Source organism: Gymnoscopelus microlampas (genome assembly GCF_963454915.1).
Source record: "Gymnoscopelus microlampas genome assembly, chromosome: 15".
In the NCBI taxonomy this organism is placed as follows: domain Eukaryota; kingdom Metazoa; phylum Chordata; class Actinopteri; order Myctophiformes; family Myctophidae; genus Gymnoscopelus; species Gymnoscopelus microlampas.
Genome location: NC_139952.1, coordinates 20035385 through 20059256, shown reverse-complemented (window position 1 = coordinate 20059256; position 23872 = coordinate 20035385). Strand labels below are relative to the sequence as shown.

Genomic DNA, 23872 nt, shown 5'->3' with positions numbered 1-23872 from the left:
ACTCTTCTCAGACAGATAGTGCTGGGTACATCCTTTTAGAAAAGGACAGAGACTCAGGATAGAGAGAGAGAGAATCAGAAAGAGAGAGAAGAGAGAGAGAGAGAGAGAGAGAGAGAGAGAGAGAGAGAGAGAGAGAGAGAGAGAGAGAGAGAGAGAGAGAGAAAGGCAAAGTAAAGCAAAACAGTTCTCTATTAAGCTGACACATGCCGGTCGGGGACTTGGCTGAGCTCTGGGGGGAAATGAGTCAAACACAATCGGCACACGCTGAGAGTTTCTGCACCGTGCATTGGCACAGCAGGATGCCAGCCAGGCCACTGTCTGGCTGGCGGAGTGCTGTCAATGACCTCCCACTTTGCTCTCTAAAGAGGACAGCCGGGGGAATGGGGCCGACGGAGCAGAGAGAGGTGGAAACAGGGTGTTTAAAAGGAGTTTGTTTGAAGGGGAAGGGGAAGGGGGGTGGGGGATCTGGGGTCACAACACTTCACAGTAAGACTTACGTAAGATGACTTATGTAATGACAGTGACAGAGCAAACCGCTGTGTGTGTGTGTGTGTGTGTGTGTGTGTGTGTGTGTGTGTGTGTGTGTGTGTGTGTGTGTGTGTGTGTGCGTGCGTGCGTGCGTGCGTGCGTGCGTGCGTGCGTGCGTGCGTGCGTGCGTGCGTGTGCGTGTGCGTGTGCATGCATTTATGTGTGTGTGTGTGTGTGTGTGTGTCTGTCTGTCTGTCTCTGTCTAGACCAGTGGTTCTCAAACATTTTAGGTCGTAACGCAAAAGAGAAATTTGCTGTCTTCCTGGGACCCAAACTAGTGAAAATAGACGATCTAAAAGCTTTATGAAATACTTTTGAAAAACGTTTAAAAATACATTTCTTGACATGACTTTGGGTGGAGTGGGGAGTCAAAGGCAAAGGAGGGGTGTTCAAGCACCCGCTCACCAACAGGAGGAGATTGTGGGATTAGTGTGTGTGTGTGTGTGTGTGTGTGTGTGTGTGTGTGTGGCAGAGAGAGGGGGGTTGAGGGTTAGGAGTATTAAAGCTAGTGTTGAGAGAGGGTCTGCGTGTCCACATCTGTGGATGCAACCAGTTATTTCTCCGTCTCTCTCACTCTCTCTCTCTCTCTCTCCTCTGTCTACTGATCTTTTTTTAACTTCCTGTGTCTCTTCCCCTCTCTAGTGTTTCTGTGCTGTGTCTTCCTCACTTCTTCCATCTCTCCATATCTCTTAATATCCCCTGCTCGCGTAATCCCCCCTTCATTGTCACTCGCTTTGTGTGCTGCCCCTCTTGTTCTTGCACAACCCAACCCCCCCCCCCCCTCTCTCTCGCTGTCTCTCTCTCTCTCACGCCGCCCCCCTCTCCCTCTGTATCTCCGGGTGTTTAGCGGGTTAGTAGTGCCAGAGGATCCCTGATAGAGCAGAGAAGAGCAGACGCTCTGTGGCACAGACTCATTCTCGGTCAGCAGAGGTTGGCTATAGTGGTTAGTGTGAGCGTAGTTGTACTCGCGAGGAAGTACACTCACTCTGTGATGGTGCTGGCCATGGAGGATGCCTGTCCCACTCCCAATGGGGTCGGGCAGCTGGAGATCGAGCCCCTTCCCGATGTGGCCGCAGAGGGACAGCCGGCCGGGCACAGGCCCCCCAGCAGCGCCCAGCCCGCCGACGGACCCGACCCGTCTGGAGGTGAGAGAAACATGCAGGCTTTAGTTCTGTTTCTGGAGGAAGAGTGGGCGCTTAGGAGAGCCGAGAGGGAGGTGGCATAGGGACAGAGAGAGGTACTGTAGAGGCGGGATTCCATCGTAGACCAGCTGACGCGATGCGTGGGTCCTACTAGAATGGGGCAGATTGATGTAAGATGTTTTTAGAAACATGGAATTCGTAATTAGTTTGTAGGGAGATATTTTATGAATGGATTGAGTGGTTTAAAAAAAAAAGATGTGCAATTCACATGCTGTGACTGGGAGGGTGTCTTGGTTAGATAATTGCCCTTTCCAGCCATGTGAAAGCAGTTTTGATAGCGCAGGCAAAGATTGAGTGGGAGTGGGAAGACTTAAATTCCTGAGGAGCATTGTGGTTGCCAGATTTATCTTACATCTATCATCTGGAGAGAAATATATTTATTTTTCTTTGGGGGGGTGGGGGGGTGGGTTGGTGTGTGAGAGCATCTTGTGTGACCCTTAACCGGCAGCTCTGAAAAAATGTATTCGCTCAATCTAAATCATGTCTGCCACAAAAATATGAACCGCAGGTCCTATACACTTCAGCTATCCATTTTTGGGTAGGGTCACACATCTGCGTCAGAAGCGTTGTAGCCGAGGCATGCCGAGGCGTCAGACGCGTCAATTTCCCAAGTTGTCTTGCGGGTTGTGCCGGTTTTCTGGTGTGCAGTTAATTTGACTTACGTTGGGGTGGTTGGTTCACTGAAATCTAAAAGCTAAATGCCTGCCAAGTGGGCTTAACCATGATGCTTCTTTACTATTGGTTGACGGCCGGTCGAAGTTCACCAATGTTGAACTCCATGCTTCCGACACTTTGAAAGTGTTGCATCAAAGCGCCGCAACCGGACGCTACACCCCCCTTGCTCTCATTGAATGGCAGTGAACGGGACCTCTGTAGCGTATGTGTGACCGTGCCCTTATACCTACTTCAGACAGCTAAGACGAGGGTTTGCCAGATCTTTGCTTGTGTGATATTTCTCACATTCCAAGAGAAATGGAGCTGGGAGCTCCTAAGCAGGCCAAGGTGAGTCACTGCATTGCCATTAGCATACCATTGGTTTGGGGAAAAGGGAAATTCTTGGAGGAAGTTTGAATCAAAATAGAGTAGCAATGGGTGAACATAATAACAAAGAAGTGTATTGAATGCAGAGCAAAAATAATACTATTGTCATGCACTATGGTCCCTACGCTTTTACTATTATTCTATTATCTCGAAACCTCAAATAATATTTATAATATTTTCACAAAATTGCAAAAATAGCCGATACAACTCCGCTATTTCCGCTATCTGCCGAACTATACAGGGCTTAAGTAGTTAGTAATATGTTCAGACTTGAGCTCCACTATGTCATATTCCACAGGATTATATAGGCTTTATGCAGCAAGCGTTAGTCCCCTCCCCTACATTTCATGCAATAGAAAAGCATCTTGTGGTGAGATTGTGGTTGGGAGTAAATGTACACACCAGTACACGTGTGTGGGGCGGAGGAGCGAGCTGAGAGGAGCAAACATTCCTGTGGTTTGGGGACACAAGATCTGACTGGGAGGTCAAAGGTCAGGGTAGAGCACACAGACAGTGTGTGTGTGTGTGTGTGTGTGTGTGTGTGTGTGTGTGTGTGTGTGTGCGCGTGTGCACACGCGCATTTGTCTCCTACAGTATGTCACATATGCATGATGTCATTATGTCTATATGGTTCCTTCAAAGAACATGAGGACATTATGTCCATGGCAGCTGCATGTGAGACCCGCACGCACGCACGCACGCACGCACGCACGCACGCACGCACGCACGCACGCACGCACGCACGCACGCACGCACGCACGCACACACACACACACACACACACACACACACACACACACACACACACACACACACACACACACACACACACACACACACACACACACACACACACACACAGAGTTATGTGTAGAAACTCAGTTTTCTTGTGTGGAAAGTACACAATGTTGATTTCTGTATGTGATTCAACAAATAAAAGAATGTTAAAAAAAACACAAGCGCGTAGCGCGCGTGCGTTCGTGTGGTGGGTCTCAGCATTGCAATTAAGTGGGTGGTGCAATGGCTGTTTTTGTGTTTGCACATGGTTTTGTCTGTTGGTGCATACCCAAAACAGCTGTAAGACTTTATATTTGACACAATATTTGCAGTGTCCTGTGCGTGATCATACATGTGTTCTCTAGGAAATATTCCATATCTATCCTATCTACAGTATATATCTTACAGACAGTTAGAGAGATACAGTACATGGATGGATATATACTGTAAGAGTGGCTACTGGCTATGTGTTTTTGTGTATCTAGTCGTTATGGGTTAACAGCCTTCTGGGCTGTTTAAACTGCCACCCTTGTCTTTAAAGCAGCATAAATATTTAAGGCTGGATGTTGAGTGCAGCTTTACTGTTTATGCAGTGTATATGTGTGTGTGTGTGTGTGTGTGTGTGTGTGTGTGTGTGTGTGTGTGTGTGTGTGTGTGTGTGTGTGTGTGTGTGTGTGTGTGTGTGTGTGTAGTGTCAGACAATATTGCTATAATTTCAAGATAGTTAAGCCATAGCCGGTCCTCCTTGTGCTGTGAGGTGATTTGTTGCTTCCCCCTAGTCTCTCTCTCTTTCTCTCTCTCTGTCTCTCTCTCTCACTCTGCTCTTATTCATACAGTTATATTGCTCAGGGGTGCACTGTGAGACACCTAGACATGTACAGTCTTCTCTTTAGTACGCCACATGATATGTCCTATGAACATTCAGTTCAGAACATTGCGTTGTGAAAGAGACATCTATTATTTACAAGCTCAGGACAACATGCTGTATCATTCTTGGGGGGAAAATATGCCTTTTACATGTTGGGGAAAAATGTCTTGCAGATGGTTGCAACCTTTTGTGTTTAACCACTTAAGCCCAATTTTATACTTAGGCTATTCGAAAATAGCCCATCTGCAAGCTCACAACTTGTAGCTATTTTTGAAAAATGTTAACATAATTGAAAAATTGTGAAACTTTTTGATAAGCTTAATTTTGCCCTAAATAGGGACGCCAGGGTTAATGTGGGTAAAATTGTATGGCCACTTATAATGTTACCAGTATTCCATGTTGTGCTTTCATGACAGCAGGAGTCAACATGGCAGGGGACGTGTCCCTAATTTTTCAAAACAGTCCGACCTGATTTAATAAGAAAAGTCCTTTCGAGTGTTAGCCTACTTGTTGATTTCAGGTGGAACATGAGTCAAAGTCCCAACCAAGTCTAATTGCAGGCTAGCAATGCAATACATCTTCACAACAAGAGAGACCGACAGACAGAAAAGTAGAAATCACCTGGTGGTGGTTTAATCATTTGTTACTGCTGACAGGACACATCTACCAGCCACATAAGCACTAGAGCACATAGTATACACATTCACATACACATGCGATCTCTAGGCTTTAAGGGTCTTACATAGGCTTAAATAGGGGTTGAGACCATGGCATTAAGGGGTTAACTGATACCTGCCGAGTCCACTCCACACCTCTCTCTCTTTCTCTGTGGACAGCACAGGGCACTTTGAGAAAATGAGAAGATCGAAGGAGAGTTAATTTGTTGATTAAACTGTGTCGAGAGAGTCTGCTTGGATGAACTGGCTTGGTTGAATCAACAGAATTTGCTTCGGTTGTCAATGGATTTACACTTGAACTTGACTTATTTGTTCCAGAAGCCGTTTGAAAGATCAATATAGGCTATGTGGGTATTGACCAACTCTGACCAAGGGACTTTCATCTGGTGCCAAACTAAAGACACTAAATCCCTGGTCTTGTGTTCACGCTATGCGTGGACATGTCTTATTGTGCTAAACCTCGATGGTGAAGACGAGCGCTGGATTTGAAATTTTATATATTACAGAGGACACAGAGGAAGACGCTACTGTGGACCTGACTGATTTACTGGTTTCTGTTTGAGGAAAGGGAGTCTGAGCATTCTTTCAAAACAGTGATCACTGGTACTTTTTATCATTTTGCTACGGTGGATTAGTAGGCTGTCATTGTGTGTACTATAATACTTTTGTAACAGTAATAATAACAATAATATCCTTTACAACTAATTTGAACTGTGCCTTGTATTACATTACACAGTTAACCCAATTGTCTGTCTTTATCTCTCTCACTCCATCCATCCACACAGCCATGCAGCAGGTGTTGGATAACCTGGACGAGCTGCCCGCCTCAACGGGAGCCAAAGACATTGACCTGCTCTTCCTGCGTGGCATCATGGAGAGTCCCATTGTGCGTTCACTCACTAAGGTAGCACACACACTTTAGGAGAGAGAGAGAGAGAGAGAGAGAGAGAGAGAGAGAGAGAGCACAGAGCAGAGACTAAGGCCTAATTTATACTTTGTCGGAAAACATGTTTTTGTCGCTTGAAAATCAATTGCTGTCGGAGAGTGACACCATCATAGCACAAAGTATAAATTAGGCCAAACAGCTATCCAGATTCCAGCTGCTTGCTATAGCCCAGGTGCCAAGGTACAGTAACGCTTTGACTAACACACACAAACAGTCCAGGACACAGTGTAGCGCCTTACACACAAATGTATTTCTCTCTCCTGTGCAAACACCCACAGTAAGGCAAGCGCACACACACACACACACGCACGCACGCACGCACGCACGCACGCACGCACGCACGCACACACACACACACAAATGATATGAACTGAATTTAAATGTAATTTATATACATTATTTGATTTGATTCGATTTTCCTGACGCGCCTAGTAATTCATGTTCAATGAGAAGCAAGCGGGAAGGTAGGGAGGCTCAGGCAATCTGACAGGCTGAGCGGCAAGTGGGCGACATGAAATTGTCTTGTTCGTGCTCGTTTCACACACACGCCTGTCCGCAACAAGAGCTGAAGAACCTTTTTCTACATGATGCGCAGGAAAACAATGAATTGACACAGCTGAAGCACCATTCGACATCAGTCCATGGATAAACACAGAACTATATAGTGGCTACTCAACTCAACTCTTACTAACTGAACTAATTTAAGTTATAGCCTGTAATATGCATTTCATGTTGCTAGAACTAATACAGAAAACGGCAAGGGATTGTCTGTCTGTGTATTCACATGAGAAACGCTGTGCAAAACTGCGGATCCGTACTTATGTTGCTCCCTGTGTGAAAAGATGACCTTAACACTAACAGAGAGTCACAAGAATTAACAACCCTTCTCATATCTTCACAATTTGCCTCCTTCTCGTCTGTGAGTGGGAGGACAGCGCCTCTTGGGTTCTAACCTTTGGCCCCTCTCCGTCTGTCCGTCCGTCCATCCGCAGGCCCATGAGAAGTTGGAGGAGGTGAAGCTGGAGGCGGTGCAGGACAACAACATGGAGCTGGTGACGGAGATCCTCGGGGACATCGACGGCCTCCGCGTGAAGGACGACAGCGCCACGGAGCTCTGCAAGATCCTACAGGAACCTCACTTCCAGGTCAGACACGTGCAGGGAGTACACACACACACACACACACACATACACACACAGAGGCACAAACAATCATGCACACACACATGCACGTGCACACAAGTATACAGGTGACTTTTATGTCCTAGTGAAAATTAGGTAAGTGTGGTGGTCTACTCCTGACAGACTCTCTGTCCCAGATTTTAAAGCACACATTGTGCTGTTGTGTTACCTTAAGTGGGCCAGGTAGCGTGCAGTACACATACTGATGGACTTCAGAATAACTTGATGTGCAACATGTTGTTTGGGGCACAAGACTGTATACTGTATACTTAAGGTGTTACTTGCCTGTTATCTCTTATCATTATGTAACCTCAATGTTACTCTGCATACATCACTAAAAACTCTATTGTGAACAGATCCTTGACCACCATTCTATAAGCACGTGTATCTTATGAACGAGCTCACCGTATCTTTACCTTAAAGGACAACTTTGGTTTTTTACAACCAATGTTTATGTTTTAGATTGTAATTAAAGTAAATAAAAGATGAGTGTTAAAAAATTTAAATTTACTGCTTTCTATAGTTTTAGCAATTTTCACAATCTTTTTTACTGTGTTTTCACAGTGGGCGGGGGCATTCTGTCCGGTGGCTAAATATGTATTTTTTTAACACATTAACCCGGCGTTTTCTTTATTATTATTTACAGTAGCTCTTCTAGCCCCCAATAACTCACATCTGGCCATCTCAGACAGCCGGACCTTTTTTATTGTGTAAAAAAGGCATATTTAGCCACCGGACAGAATGCCCCCGCCCACTGTAAAAAATATCGCAAAAAATGCTAAAACTATAGAAATCAGTAAATGAAAAAAAAATTACACTCATCATTTATTTACTTTAATTACAAGCTAAAATATAAACCTTGGTTGTAAAAAAACCAAAGTTGTCCTTTAAAGAACCATTCCCAACAAATCTTGTTTTTTGAGTGAAGTTACAGGAGCTCTAACAATGGTAACATTCAGGAGAAAGGAAAAATTATTACCAAAAGTGCATAAAATATCCAGATCAAGGCAGTCGTTGTACTGTATGTTTGTAAGTAAAAGGCCTGTAATTCAGCTTTTCCTTTCTCCTAAATCTTGTTTTTTTGTTGAGGTAATGTCTTTTTTAAGCGTACCTAGCTTACCTTAAGTCCTGGTAGTTTCTTGCACTCTGCACATCTCCAAAGCATGAATATAGTGTTTTACTAAATATGATCTTCTTCACTGAGTGGATGTTGACCTGGGCCATCCCATTTTCCTCAGCTGAGAGTTATTGAGCTGATGGTACTTAGGATATGTATATAGGCTTGTGTGGTGTCTCTCTTTCTAGTAGGGGCTGCTAAGTGAAAAATCGTTACGCGGCGGATAAAAGCATGAAATTTGATACAGATGTCCCTTGGGTCATCCTAAAACATCCTAGAAGGGGTGCCCAAAAAAATCTTAAACAGGAAGTGAGTTATGGACAAAATTCAAAATGGCCACCTAAACTGTTGACCGTTGACTCAAAAGACACCAAAATAATCTCCAAAAAGCATAACATTTGGCACACATGTCCCTTAGGTCATCCTAAGACATCCTAGAAGGGGTGCCCAAAAAAATTTGAAACAGGAAGTGAGTTATTGACCAAATTGAAAATGGCCGCCTAGTGTTGTCGATTGACTCAAAAGACAACTAAAGAATCTCCAAAAAGCATACAATTTGGCACACATGTCCCTTGGGTCATCCTAAGACATCCTAGAAGGGGTGCCCAAAAAAGTCTTCAACAGGAAGTGAGTTATTGACAAAATTGAAAATGGCCGCCTACAGTGTTGGCGATTGGCTCAAAAAGCCTATAGAATCTCCAAAAAGCATACAATTTGGCATATATGTCCCTTGTGTCATCCTAACACATCATAGGAGGGGTGCTCAAAATAATCTGAAACAGGAAGTGAGTTATTGACTAAATTGAAAATGGCCGCCTACAGTGTGAAAGATGATGCAAGATACCTAAAGAATCTCATAAAAGCATGAAATGCGGTACAAATGTCCCTTGGGTGATCTGAACGCATCCTACAAGGGGTGCCCAAGGAGGTTTTAAACAGGAAGTGACGGCCTAAAGCAGTTGACACAAAAGAAAACATAAAGGGACGTCATAAAAGTGTACCATTTGGTACGTACATTGAGTGCTTCTTAATATATCCTAGAAGGGGTTATTTATTTGTTTGTCTGCTTGTTTATTAAACTTTTTAGGAAGGGACCATGTTGAAGAAATTCTAAATGGCTGTTTAAACAGTTGACCACGGCAGTCTGCATATTATTCAGACTCAATACGACAGGTTATGCAGTGCATAACCTGCCGTATTTTGTAGTGTACCTTCTGTTTTCATTTCTACATCATCTTATTTATTTTACTTTCTGCATTATTTGTTTTATTTTACTCTTTGAATCTTTTTTATTTATCTAACTCTCTGCATATTCTTATTTATTTTACTTTGCATCTTATCTTACTCTGCATATTCTTATTTTACTGTCTGCATCTTATTTATTTTGCACTCTACATCTTCTTGCTGGTTTTACACTCTATCTTCTCATGTATTTTCTTCTTGATCATTACTGTTTTTTTGTGATTAGTGTTTAGTAACTACATGTATTCATGTGTGCCATTTCGCAAATACCAGCACATTGGCATAATGCTCTGCAAGGTAACCCAGCATCCCGGCATCTACACTTTTTCGAACAGAAGGGCTCAGCTTTGCAGCCACACTTGAGTTCTCTACAAACTTTGGCAGCCTCTGGCAAGAGTGTCCATAAAGGTGTCCACGAATCAGCGACTTTAATCCATCCATATTTGTCAGGAGATGGTAGAGATTGCATAGCTTTCAGGCTTCTGGACCAAATGCCAGATTGGCAAACTGCTCGATTTGAATGTTGTAGCAGTGCAGCCCGTGGGGAAGGAGTGTTTTCCATTGAGAGACTATTAAAACTTTTTTGGGCACCCCTTAAGATGCATTCAGATCACCCAAGGGACATTTGTACCAAATGTCATGCTTGTGTGTCTTTTGCATCATCTGTCAACACTGTACACGGCCATTTTCAATTTAGTCAATAACTCACTTCCTGTTTCAGATCATTTCAGGCACCCCTTCTAGGATGTCTTAGGATGACCCAAGGGACATGTATGCCAAATTGTATGCTTTTATGAGATTCTTTAGTTGTCTGTTGAGTCAATCGATAACACTGTAGGCGGTCATTTTAAAATGTGTCAATAACTCACTTCCTGTTTAAAATGTTTTGGGGCACCCCTTCTAGGATGTCTTAGGGTGACCAAAGGGACATGTGTGCCAAATTGTATGCTTTTATGAGATTCTTTCGTTGTCTTTTGAGTCAATCGATAACACTGTAGGCGGTCATTTTAAAATGTGTCAATAACTCACTTCCTGTTTAAAAAATTTTGGGGCACCCCTTCTAGGATGTCTTAGGGTGACCAAAGGGACATGTGTGCCAAATTGTATGCTTTTATGAGATTCTTTAGTTGTCTTTTGAGTCAATCGACAACACTAGGCGGCCATTTTCAATTTCGTCAATAACTCACTTCCTGTTTCAGATTCCTTTGGGCACCCCTTCTAGGATGTCTTAGGATGACCCAAGGGACATATGTGCCAAATGTTATGCTTTTTGGAGATTCTTTTGGTGTCTTTTGAGTCAACGGTCAACAGTTTAGGTGGCCATTTAGAATTTTGTCCATAACTCACTTCCTGTTTAAGATTTTTTTGGGCACCCCTTCTAGGATGTTTTAGGATGACCCAAGGGACATCTGTATCAAATTTGGTGCTTTTATCCACCGCGTAACGATTTGGCCATTTTTTGTGGTTAGCAGCCCCTACTATTCTGCATGCCCTGAAGAAGGCCATAAAGCCCGAAACATGTTGGCTTGTTTGTATAATTGTTCAAAGATGAACTAGCCTTTATATTACAGTTTTTTAAACCCTTTTGGAAGAGTAGGCTACCCTGTTTTGTTTTGTTTTTACTGTGAAGGCTCCTTTCTTTTCTAACCAAAGAGCACCTTCCTAGACTGCTTTTATCCTTCACAGACTTTAAGACTGCAGCCCTCCTTTTATGCTTTTTTCTTTGATAGAAATGATTTTCACTCGATCACAGCCTCACTAAATACATGCATTAGTCACAACGAGGAAGCATGCAGGGATGTTGAGTGATGTAAAACCAGTGTTCCTCCGCCCTGCCTTGTTTTTTTAATGTTTTTTTCTAAGGATTTATTTATTCCACACATGGGAACATGTGGAAAGGGACTTTCTGTAAATTTTACAAAGACAAAATCAAGCCAAAATCAAGTTTATTGCTTGTATTTACAGTCGTGGACGACCCTACTACACTAGACTAGAGCACAAACCTCCCTGGGCCTAGCAGGTGGTGGGATCGAGGAGAATGTACTGTACACTGCCACGACCAATACCAGTTAGATAGCTGAGCCAGGCAAAGCCTCCCCACCAATCAGAGCGGTCCATGCTGTAAGCTTAAGGATAAGACCCCGTTGACCTACAGAGAGACAAATGGAGGGGAAACAGAGAGATGCATTACATCATGTGGTGACAGTTCTAGTCTACGTCATGTGGTGACAGTTATAGTCTACGTCATGTGGTGACAGTTCTAGTCTACGTCATGTGGTGACAGTTATAGTCCTGGGGACCCAGAGTTTCACTGTAGGCATTTCATCAGGGATTAATGAACACTTGGGACACCAGGTGGAACACAATTAAAACCCTTGACAGAATAACTAAATAGCACAATTGAGAGCCAGTTAACAACCTGATTGAATAGAATAACAGTAGTTAACATAGTAGTCTAGGATCCTGGGACCACAAATGACAACCATTGCATGACATCATGTGTTGACTGTATGAGGTCATGGACTTGTTTATCATGGGCCCTGCGCAGGAGGCAGTACTGAAGTGAGTTCTGGGAACCCATGGGAGGAACTAGCTAGTGGTGCTGTAGTTTAGGATTGGTCAAGCTGAGGTCATGACACTGGAACCAGACGGTAGAACAACACAACAGCGCCATGTTGAACCACTTTGTGGTCTCAGGACAAAACTTCTTCTTGAGTTTTTATACGATGTACCCCACCTTCAGTGGTGGTTCTCCTTATAATGGAAACATAAAGGAAAAAACTATCTCTGTATACTCTGTTCACTCACCTCTCAACATCTGTTCCTAATTTACTTGGAATGATGTGTCTGGCCCTATGTCTTAATTATCTTTGTCTCTCTTTTTGCGGTTCTCTCTCTCTCTGCAGTCTCTTCTGGAGGCGCATGACATTGTGGCCTCCAAGTGTTACGATGTCCCGCCCCCGGCTGAGGTGACCAATGACGCGGCTGTGAACAGCGCCCTGATGCAGGCTGACGCCGTGCGCATGATTGGCATCCGCAAGAAGGCCGGAGAGCCACTGGTGAGGAGCAGGAAAACTCTCTCTGTGTGTGTGTGTGTGTGTGTGTGTGTGTGTGTGTGTGTGTGTGTGTGTGTGTGTGTGTGTGTGTGTGTGTGTGTGAGCACACGCGCACACTTGTATTACTTGTGTGTTTACTTCTATTACTGTACTTGTGAGGGCCAAATATACCCACAAGTATAGTAGACGTTGTGAGGACCATTTTCCCGGTCCACATGAGAGAAATGGATGTTTTATGGTTAAAATAGATTGTTTTTAATTAGGCTTACAATTAGGAAAAGATTCTGATTGATCCAGATCTACAAGCTCACGATGCATTGACAGCTTGCCCACAACTAAGTGTAACTTATGCTTTAGAGTTGAGGCTAAAAGAAAGAATGTTACAAATGGCATTTATAAAATTGGCGTCCTACCATTTTGACTGGAGGGTTTGAGTGTGGAAGCTATGCGAATGACCAACTGAGTCATCATGAGCTGACAAGTGAACATGTGGCTCCGCATGATGATACTGCACCATCAACACGATCACAATCACAATGGTTTACTGTACACAGAGGGAAAGGGAAGGGAGGATCGCCGGGGTGGATTGTTTATTTTTGGAACGCAGTTCTTATATGAAGCTAATCTAAGATTTGCCTATGGGAATTCCAATACCAAAAATAACGCTGTGACCCAGGGGTAGTGGGAGTGACGTCAGGACTTCGGTACTCTATAGTGTGTCAAACAAGACAAGACCACTTAACCATTTGAGCCCTATATACTTTGTTTTATGATGAATAGCATAAACAGCCAATCTCACAAAATAAATAGACATGCTGTTCACAAAATGCTCCCAACGCATCACATCGTGGGGTGTTGTGAGCTTCTGAACATGTTCGCCTATAATGACTAGAAAAGTAGCCATGTTGAAAGTGGTTTAAGACCATTTACAGCCATTTATCCTGTATCAGACATCCATTTTGTGCGTCATTAACCATTCTGTCTGTTCCTCTCAGGGTGTGACGTTCCGTGTGGAGAAGGATGACCTTGTCATTGCCAGAATTCTCCACGGTGGGATGATTGACAGGCAGGGCCTGCTGCATGTGGGTGACATCATTAAGGAGGTGAACGGGAAGGACGTGGGCAACAACCCGACCGAGCTGCAGGAGATGCTCAAAGACTGCAGCGGAGGAATCACCCTGAAGATCCTGCCCAGCTACCGAGATGCACCGGCCGCACCACAGGTACACACACACACACACACACACACACACAGTTTAACAATTTATTTATGTCCACACACAGGGAAAGCATACAGGGACACAAATATTTTAGGTGCAGTAAAGGTTACATTCACAAACTCATGGATATGTCCTCATGATACAACACGCATGTCATTCAGCACTCCAAGTAGCGGCGGCTCCGCCACATGTGGCAGCAGAGACAGCACAATACCTGTGCCAGCCTTTCTGCCTGGTCTTTGGGCATCCCAAGTTGTCAAAACCCTCCAACAAACAGTCCGTGGGTATAATGTCCTTGGCTGGATCACCAGAGGAAACAAACTTCTTAGTCTTGCACTGCTGCTTGGTGTTAAAGCGCTCTCTGTAGTTGTTCTCATGGGCCTGGAAGTCCACCCATTGCTATTCCGACAGCGGACTGACATACCACTGGAAGGCCACCGGGTCTGTTGCCTCGCCTTCCCGGTAGCTGTTCATGGGAGGGAGGGGCCGGGAGGTAGCGTCGGCTGTTGGTAGATTCCACCGGTGAGAAGTGTCTTCTTGTATGCAAGCTACATAGTCCACAGAAATTGCAAATGCATCCACTGCACCGACTACATTGACGATTGTAGTTACAACGGGGCAGTTTAACGTCATGCCCAGGACACACACACACACACACACACACACACACACACACACACACACACACACACACACACACACACACACACACAATTAACCTGCTGCCTCAACCTAACCCCAACCTCAAAATCCTTAATCCTAACCCCTGCATGCCGAATCGTAATCCCAACCTGAATCTTTTCATAATTGAACACTAACACAAACCCAATTATTAAAAGAAATTTAGCTGCCAATTAGGTTTACCCCTTTTTTTTTTTTTTACCCCAATTCAGCCATAACACTTCCTACACATAATTGCCACCGCTATTGTACCCTACTAGCTGCCAGTGAGGAGCCCCTACCGAGAGGACATAGCGCCTCTGTCCTACTCCTCCTATTCAGGCCGCGAGAGGCACTGACCCAGCTAGGAGTTGCTGGCGCACATTGCCCTCCCTGCAGCTTCCCTTGTGGTCAGTTGTGTCCATAGCGCTCGTCCAAGCCAGATGCACCACGTTAGCTTTAAACCCCTAGTCTCCATGGTGGAGAGCATAAAAAACCATAAACATGACCCTTTCCCTCATGGGGACCAGAGAAAGGCCCCATAAGGTCATTTGTTTTTTTTACACACACACACACACACACACACACACACACACACACACACACACACACACACACACAGACACACACAGACACACACACACACACACACACACACACACACACACACACACACACACACACACACACACACACACACACACACACACACACACACACACACAGAGAGAAGGCACACCCACTGGTGTAATATGCCTGAGGCTTGGCCCACATCCCAGTATCTGTACATAATCTTACAACTATAATTAATCACAAATTGTGGTAATCATAGATATGCGTTCTGTCCCAGTTAAACCACAACTGGTATCTGCTTGCTAGAACGTTGTTTTTCCTATTCATTCTTATTCCTATCTTGGATGGGAATGACTCACATACTGTACAGGATACCAGTCAGGCAATGTGATTTGTGCAAAGGTGTGCGCTCGTTAAACCTCAGAGCTATCATGTGACTCTACCTTCATGTCACTTCTGTTCTCCGAGCTCGCACTTGCTTGCAGATGAGTATTTCATCTGAATGACCAGTCAACACCTATACTGTAAAAGTAGGAACCATGCACACAAAACATATGTCTTTGTTATTGTTATTGCAACAATATTGGGGACCCAAGAAAACCCAAATCATTTTACTCTTGGCTACTCGTATATTAAAATAAACTATTGAATGACCTTCACCAAAGGAGCACACAAATCCCACTCTCACACATGCAACGGCAGCTGCTCACACAGTAAAAGTGTGTTAATTTAACTCACTTAAGTGACTCTGAGTTGCAGATGGATGTATTAACAATGAGTATTTTTTATTTTGCATAAAGATAATGTCTGGCATGGGAACCAATGGGGCATTCACACATGCAAACCCGGGCCGCTTATGTAACAGCTGCACATGCTGGGTGGTAGTGCCGTACAGGACGGGTTGCTTTGTCCCGTAGGCAGCTCCCGATCACCACCACATCAACCCTGAGAGCCCTATTAATAACACCCCAGCAGCTATCTAGGTCAAACTCTCTGTATTTCCTCTCTTTCGTACTGTCTGTACTCAAGCCTTCTCGCACAGACTGTACATGTCATTTCTGTCATCTTGAGATCACTCAAAAAAAAGAGTGTCCATTGAACTCTGAAAGGGTTTTTTACCCCTTCAGAGTTGACTTGTCTTCTACAGTGTAGGCCTACTACACTGTAGGGGAAACGAATAAAAAAGCTAATATTCGTAATGAATAGCAGTGTACGAAATCTATCTATCCGAAGATTTAGGATACACTTAATGAGGAACAGGAATTTTAATGAGCCTTTAACTGACTGTAACCGCAGAAGAACTGAATGGAACGCAATGTCAAATCCCTGCCTGCGTTCTGGCTCTGGGCGTGTTACGCAGTATGCTTTACTGCCGTGTTTTATTGCTTCCTCTTGCTGCTTGTTTTAGCGAATGCATTGGCCAAAACTACTTAGCCAGCTTGGCAAATGCCTGCTGTTGGCATGGTGCAAACAGCTGTGTCAGGACACTCGATATAATGGGTGTGAAAGTGTCACCGTAACTGCATGTCTGAATGCCTGAGTGACTGACCTTCACCCCTCGCATATCGCAGTCATGTGCATGTGTGTGTGTTTGTCTTTATTCTTTCTTTTCGTACACTCCCCAGAGTTTGTATCCAAACATGGGACTTATCCGTTGTTTTAAGAAACGCCTCAATGTCCCATAGACAGATGAATAGATAGATAAAGTAGATGCATTCTGTAGGTTTCTTCTATTTTGTGGTGCTTACCAAAGAGTTCCATATATCTGTAATCCTACACCCAAAGGTGAAAAGATGCACTCATATTATTTCAAACCCAGAGACAAACTACAGAATGATGTTATTCTAAAGCTGGCCTACTTGAGAACCGATGTTATGTCATGTCGTCCGGATTTAGAGTCTTTTCTTGTCATGTCTTCCTCACAGGTCTATGTGCGACCACACTTTGACTATGACCCGGCCCACGACAATCTGATCCCGTGTCGAGAGGCGGGGATGTCATTCAAGAGAGGCGACGTCCTTCAGATTGTCAATAGAGAGGACCCAAACTGGTGGCAGGTGAGTCGTCACAAACTGGTAGGATGTGTTTTCACGGACATTTAACTAAGCACAGGCATACAGTATTCTGTGACTCCACGGTTATCAGGGAGTGGTATGATTGCATCTGAGGTGTGCCTTTCTGTCCTGTACCAGGCATGCCAAGTGGTGGGCAGTGCCACAGGTCTAATACCCAGTCAGTTCTTGGAGGAGAAGAGGAAAGCCTTCGTCCCTCGAGATTTTGAGGGATCAGGTACATCAACACACACTTCTCATAATGGCATGCCTCGTCTTCATTGCCTTTAGCCACTTTCATCCTGAGGTCTCTATTTTGGGACCTCAGGGACCTTTTTAAGTCATTATACTCTAGAGTCTAGGCAAACATTTTCCAAAAGTAGCCAAAATTGCAGATCTACAAGCTAGTGTATATATAGCAACTAAGTGGTTATAGGGCTTAAGAATTAGTTGTTCCATCCTCTGCCACAAGACTGCTAACAAAAAACTAAAAAAGAGAGAACGCATCACCCCAGTCTTGCACCACACCACACTGCATTGGCTCCCTGTGGCATACAGAATCGATTTTTAAGTCCTCCTACGCATTTACTGCTTGGCCTAGCATACATTACTGACTCCCTGCTACCTTATGTTTCCTCACGAGGTCTGAGGTCCTCCATTGCATCTACTACATATGCAAAACCATGCCAAAAAGAAAATTGGACACGCAGCATTCTCGAATTATGCACCCACACTATGGAACAAACTTTCCTAAAGATATCAGAGAGCCAAACTCCTGAAACTATTTAAAAAGCTGCTAAATACCTAGTACCTGCCTTTCTCTGAATGAATGTCACCTTGACATTTTTATTAGGTTTTACTATGTTTGGGTGAGAATACTGTTTTTTATGAAAGCATGAATGATGATTATGATACTTAGTTGAACTGTTTTTTATTTATTTTTTCATTTTTTTAATTGAAGCATTTCAATTTTAAAACTATTATTAAACCCCTGCATTATTATTATAAATCTTTGTTTTTTCATTACAATTTTTCACTTTGCTGTGTCTGTACAGTGAAGGATTCACTGAGACCAAGCCGGACTAGTCATTTAAGAGACACTGTCTGACCCCTTCTGGCCAACTGGTGTAATGACATATATTTCAGCACAGGAGTGTATGGTTACTGTTGGTTTGTGTGTCATAGGGATCCTGTGCGGAACAATAACTGGAAAGAAAAAGAAAAAGATGATGTACCTCACAGCCAAGAATGCAGGTAAGCGTTCCAGCTCTGCCCTCTCGTTGGTTGACATCTTCAGAATCTGCATGAAATGATTGGCTGATGGCTCTTTCATTTGCCCTGTGATTGGGTAGAGTTCGACAGACATGAGCTGCAGATCTATGAGGAGGTGGCCAAGATGCCGCCATTCCAGAGGAAGACCTTGGTTCTGATTGGTGCCCAGGGAGTTGGCCGTCGAAGCCTCAAGAACCGATTGGTGGTCCTCCACCCCACGCGATTTGGCACCACCATCCCCTGTGAGTACAACACACCTCTACCGTGGTCTACTGCAGTGCTTCTCAAAGTGGGGTCCGGGGACCCCCAGGGGTACTTGAAGGGGTTCCAGGCGGTCCCCAGAAACATTTGTTAACATTGCATCAAAATCAGTTTTAACCACTTTAACCCCATTTTATACTTTGGCTATTCAAAAATAGCAGATACACAAGCTCACAATGCATCACGGTGTGGCGCGTTGTCAGCTTATAGATCAGCTTTTTGAGTGGTGCCAACCACTCCTACATTTGACTTTGTCCGTGTGTCCGTATGTCCGTCCGTCCGTATGTCCGTCGTATGTCCGTCGTACGTTGTCACGTGTCACGTGACAACATATTGTTGCTGATTGTTGCGGATGCAACCAGTTACACTTTCAAAGGCACCACTCTCTTCACACTGGGTGTGATTTTTTTTTAATGTTTTACAAATCTTGAAAAACTACAAATTTGGAATCATTTAGAACGCTTAAATACATATACATCTGGGGGTCCTTGGCATGATAATTGATTATACTGACATACATTTGTGTGTGTTTGATTTGTAAATGGTAAAATATCCTATTTGGAATTTTCTTATCATAAATCAGAATATTGGTCCATTTCTAAACGTCTGTAACTCCAAACACAACCACAAACCCTGCAAATATAAACAAACCCTATTATAGTCCCAGAATAAAGCAAATTACAGTTCCTCTTCAGTTTAGAAATCATGTATCTGTATCCATAGCGTTAGACCTATCAAGAACTGAGAATTATATCTTTTTTATGGGGTGAAGCTAGTCGTTTACATTTTGTATCAGTGACTGGGCCTTTTAAACGTAATTAAATTAAAAAGTTTTCCACCAGTCACATCGCGGCGTCCCCGTGACGACGAGCTGGACGGCAACACCTACCACTTCACCTCACGCATGGAGATGGAGGTGGACGTGAAGGCCGGACGCTTCCTGGAGCACGGCGAGTACGACGCCAACCTGTACGGCACCAAGATCGACTCCATCCATGAGGTGGTCAATGCGGGACGCACCTGCATCCTGGACGTCAACCCACAGGTTCGAGACCAAACGGTCGCAATCGGGCGAGATTGTGTATTTTACAAAGTGGCTACGGGGAATGATGGCTTGTGGTTAACTACTTGAACCCCATATTGTTGAGTTCCTCAAGTACACTATGCTAGTGTCTTTTCTGCTTTTGTTATTGAGGGGAAAGCTTTCGCTGAAAATAGCCAATCGAGAAGCTCACAACGTAACGTAACGCGTCACGTTGTGAGCTTGTGAGTGTTCAGAATAGCTAAAAACAAATAATTTATTGCACCCACATAGTGCCCAGTGATGTTTCACACTCTTTATCAGACTTTGTGCAATAATTAATCAGACTCTAGTGTGATGGAACGTAACTAGGCACATTGTGGATGCAATAGATTCTTCCTGTGAACTGGAGCCCAACGGTGTGCGGGCATTTTTTGTCTTTTTTTCGCTTGTACCGTTTTTCGCTCAGTACTTTCCCAACTCTTTGGCTTGGATGTGTGTGTGTCTCCTTCTTCTATTGTTTACATTTTCAATTATTCTAATAATCGAGAAGCGTAGTTTTAAAAATATTTCTATATTTCTATATAAACAAATCAGCATTATAATTTGTTGTACACTAGTGGAAAATGGTTGATCTACAATACTTTCACAATTATAAATTATAATTTTAGCAAGGATCAGTGTTTTATAATACACTATGATCCTTGTCAAAGGAAAAAGTCTTTGAGTGACCAGTAATTATGAAATATGATACTTGAGCTTATAAGTCATTATAAAATGCTTTTATGTGTATTGATTTCTTATAAAGCATTATGAGTATTTGAACTTTTTTTGAAAGTTTTACACAAAAAAACGTAAATTATTCAAGATTTTATTCAAATCCATATGATTTTTTAAAATAATATATTAAATGATTAGTTCGATTAACTGTTGCACCCCTAGTTCAGAAGCTGACTGCTTTAGGGGTTCATCAAATCAGGATGAAGAGGTTATTGTATACTCAAAACGTCGCTGTAATATCAATCCATTCTAGTCCATTCAAACTTTTTTTGTCCCGTTTTTCTTGTACCATTGTACTGTCCAGTACTAAGATTTATTGTAGGGGTGTGTGTGCTTTTACACAGTTTTTGTAGAGACATGAAACCATACAGCATTACAGAGATACCTGTGTGCCTTGGCTCTGATGTGTCTTGCGGTGTCTCTCCAGGCTCTGAAGGTGCTGAAGACAGCAGAGTTCATGCCCTATGTGGTATTCATTGCGGCGCCAGAGTTTGAGACTCTCAAGGGCATGCACAAAGCCGTGGTGGATGCGGGCATTACCACCAAACAACTCACGGTCAGTCAACACTGTTGCACATTTATATATTTGCATATAATACTTAAAGGGATAGTTCACCCAAAGAAATACTTTTTTTCTATCGATAAGTCACCCCATGGAGACTTGAATTCATGGATATTTTTTTGTTTTTGTCACATTCCTAAGCCAATAATTTGATGACCAGTGGACCGGTAGGCAGCGGTTCCGGTAGGAGACACAAAGGAAACTCCTACCGGAACAGCTGCCGGTCATCAAATTATTGGCTTAAGAATGCGGCGAAAACAAAAAATAACCATGAATTCAAGTCTCCATGGGGTGACTAATCGATAGTACCAATTTGCCATGGAACTCACTCACACACACTAACCTGTCCTGTGTGTGCTGCTAGGATGTGGACCTGAGGAAGACCGTGGATGAGAGCGCACGTATCCAGCGGGCTTACAACCACTACTTTGACCTGACCATCGTCAATGACAACCTGGACAAGGCTTTCGAGACGTTACAGGCCGCTGTGGACAAACTGATCTCAGAGCCCCAATGGGTCCCAGTCAACTGGGTGTACTGACCAACCACCAGCACTACCAGTAACCCACACCGCTCACTCTGACCAGGTCCTGCTGACCAACCGCGTGTGCGTGTGTGTGTGTGTGTGTGTTTGACTGTGAGGCCGGGGGAAAGGAGAAGAGAGGGGAAGAGGAGGCTTTTTCAAGGGAGATACTTCTGCCAAAACAAAAGAAAAAGAAAAGAAGTACTTCTCTCTTGTTGCTCCTTTTCTCCCATCAGGCTTTGCATTACCATGCAACATTTTTTCTACTCAAAACTGAAAGGGAAAGAGTGCTTATTTATTTTAGTGTTTGTAACTTTTTATGAAAGATCTTTTTATTCACTCCAATGCGCAATTCTGACAAAAAAGAAATAAGCATCTGGCCAAATAATTGAGGCCATATTTTGTAATTAATTTATTGCTGTTATGTTTGATTCTGTAGTTGTCTTCACCCTGAGACCAAATGCTAATGCAAATGTCATTTTACCTTTATCAACACCTTGATAGTTAATTTATAGTTCACGTCACCATCACAGTCGAAAGCGGAGACAAGGAGAAACAACTGATTACATAACTTTGAGCAGTACAGCCAAAGAAACCCACTAGCATCCCACACCATAGCCACAAGAGCTAGTTTATTACATCTGTGAAGCAGTGTTCTTTCTTTTTTTACCCTATAAATTAAATGTCCTGTGTTTAAGTAGCTGACCCCAGATTATTTAATCCTGGATGTGCACTGGATTATAACCAGGAAAAATTGCTTGAAAATGACCCTGCCCTTTAACCACTTCCCTATTCTGGGCCCGCCATAATAGGCGAATATTTGGCGAATTATCCCCCAAAATGTCCCTGGGGGACCCCGGTCAACAGATTATACGGGATTTTAATTGGTTAACATTTCTCATTGAGTATGCGATGAACCACATTGGGATCAAATCACTTTGACTGTTAACCTTTCATTTTGATTAGATGTGTCTTTTTGAATTTAGGTGTGGTAAAAATCTGTAGTTTTGTCATAGCGTTTTGTCACCCATGATCCTTTGTTTTGAGTTACCCTGTTGTCTCCTAGTCGGTCTAAAACGGGGCAATCACAGAATCCTATCGCTTCAATTTACTCCGTCGAACAATGGTGTTGTGCACCACGTGAGCTTGTAGAACGGCAGTTTTGCATTTACATGTTTAAATTATTGTAATCGTTTTTTCCCTTTTATCTCCCATTAAGTCATTCTATCAATTCCTAAGTCCCCTTGTACTGTAGTCCTGTGTCACTGCTGACCCGTACTGGTTGGTTTGTTAGGGATGGAGTAGGCGAGCATGTGTCAACCTCGATACACGCGACAGCACCAGTCCACTTCTTGTCACCCGACAGTGAGTAGTTTCACCATGTCAACGGAGGTACACGATATTCTTCCCAGTCCATGTCCCCATTGACAGGCACCCTACCAACCAGTAGGAATCACTAATGCAGTGACAGAGGTCTCCCTCCCCGCCTGGCTTCCCACCCTCGAGCATGGAACCCTCCAGTTTGTTGGAACACCCAGCCAAGCCAGACACACTGGAGGATTCAAACCCCTAGTCTGTGCTATAGATCATCTATTTTCAGCGTGCAACACCATCATACGGCGAAGTATAAGTCAGGCTTTATTATTCACTTTTATCTACATAAGCCAATGTTTTACATTGTGAATGTGGCACAATGACTGTTCCCATACACTCACAGCACATCCTTTTCTACAGTATCACAGTATGCCAAAGCCCTACTTGTATTCCTGATAGTTTGAATTTCACTGTTAATTTTGATCAACATTTCAATTGTTTAATTTAATAGAGGAAGTTGGATTATAGTCAACACTGAAAATAATAAAAAATATTACATTTAAAAATAACGGTGATGTTGTCCCACTTGTTCCAAATAAATAACCCTGTCTTTTATGTTTTCACATCAGCCATGTCAACAGATTGTCATTACATTTCATTCAGAAAATGTTACAGTGAATAAAGTTTAATCAGTCTTACAAACAAGTCCCTTTTGTGATCAGTGTGTAACATTCAATAACATTAATCATCTCTTAATTATTAATTGATGGTAATAATTAATAGTAAATGTAGCATCAATCAGTTCAACACTTGACACCTGTTTTTTTTACTTCGCCTTTCAATGAAAGCTGATCTACAGCTATGAGCTTGTAGCTCAGCCATTTTTGAAAGATGTCAAAATCTTGAAGTTTGGAATTATTGGGAATAATTTTTTTTAATGTTTAACAAATCATCTCTTGGTTCCATGGCACAAAATCTTTACCCATGGAGGTCCACGACC

At 43.3% G+C, this 23872-nt stretch overlaps 1 protein-coding gene across 6 annotated transcripts in view; it reads left to right on the top strand.

The window, feature by feature from the left end:
- pals2b (protein associated with LIN7 2, MAGUK p55 family member b) overlaps positions 1-23438 on the top strand; it is a 34818-nt gene extending 11380 nt beyond the window's left edge. For 3 of the 6 annotated variants that reach the window (XM_084079540.1, XM_084079541.1, XM_084079542.1), the window contains 11 exons: positions 5879-5997; positions 7032-7184; positions 12486-12638; positions 13631-13858; positions 17014-17145; positions 17281-17377; positions 18325-18393; positions 18492-18653; positions 19515-19717; positions 20901-21029; positions 21400-23438. In XM_084079540.1, the coding sequence (XP_083935666.1) occupies positions 5881-5997; positions 7032-7184; positions 12486-12638; positions 13631-13858; positions 17014-17145; positions 17281-17377; positions 18325-18393; positions 18492-18653; positions 19515-19717; positions 20901-21029; positions 21400-21576 (1620 nt within the window). In that variant the 5' untranslated portion in view covers positions 5879-5880 and the 3' untranslated portion in view covers positions 21577-23438. Of the gene's footprint in view, positions 1-1331; positions 1674-5878; positions 5998-7031; positions 7185-12485; positions 12639-13630; positions 13859-17013; positions 17146-17280; positions 17378-18324; positions 18394-18491; positions 18654-19514; positions 19718-20900; positions 21030-21399 lie in introns of those variants that run through there. The other 3 variants (XM_084079538.1, XM_084079539.1, XM_084079543.1) reach the window with 3 other exon arrangements.
- The last annotated feature ends 434 nt before the right edge of the window (positions 23439-23872 follow it).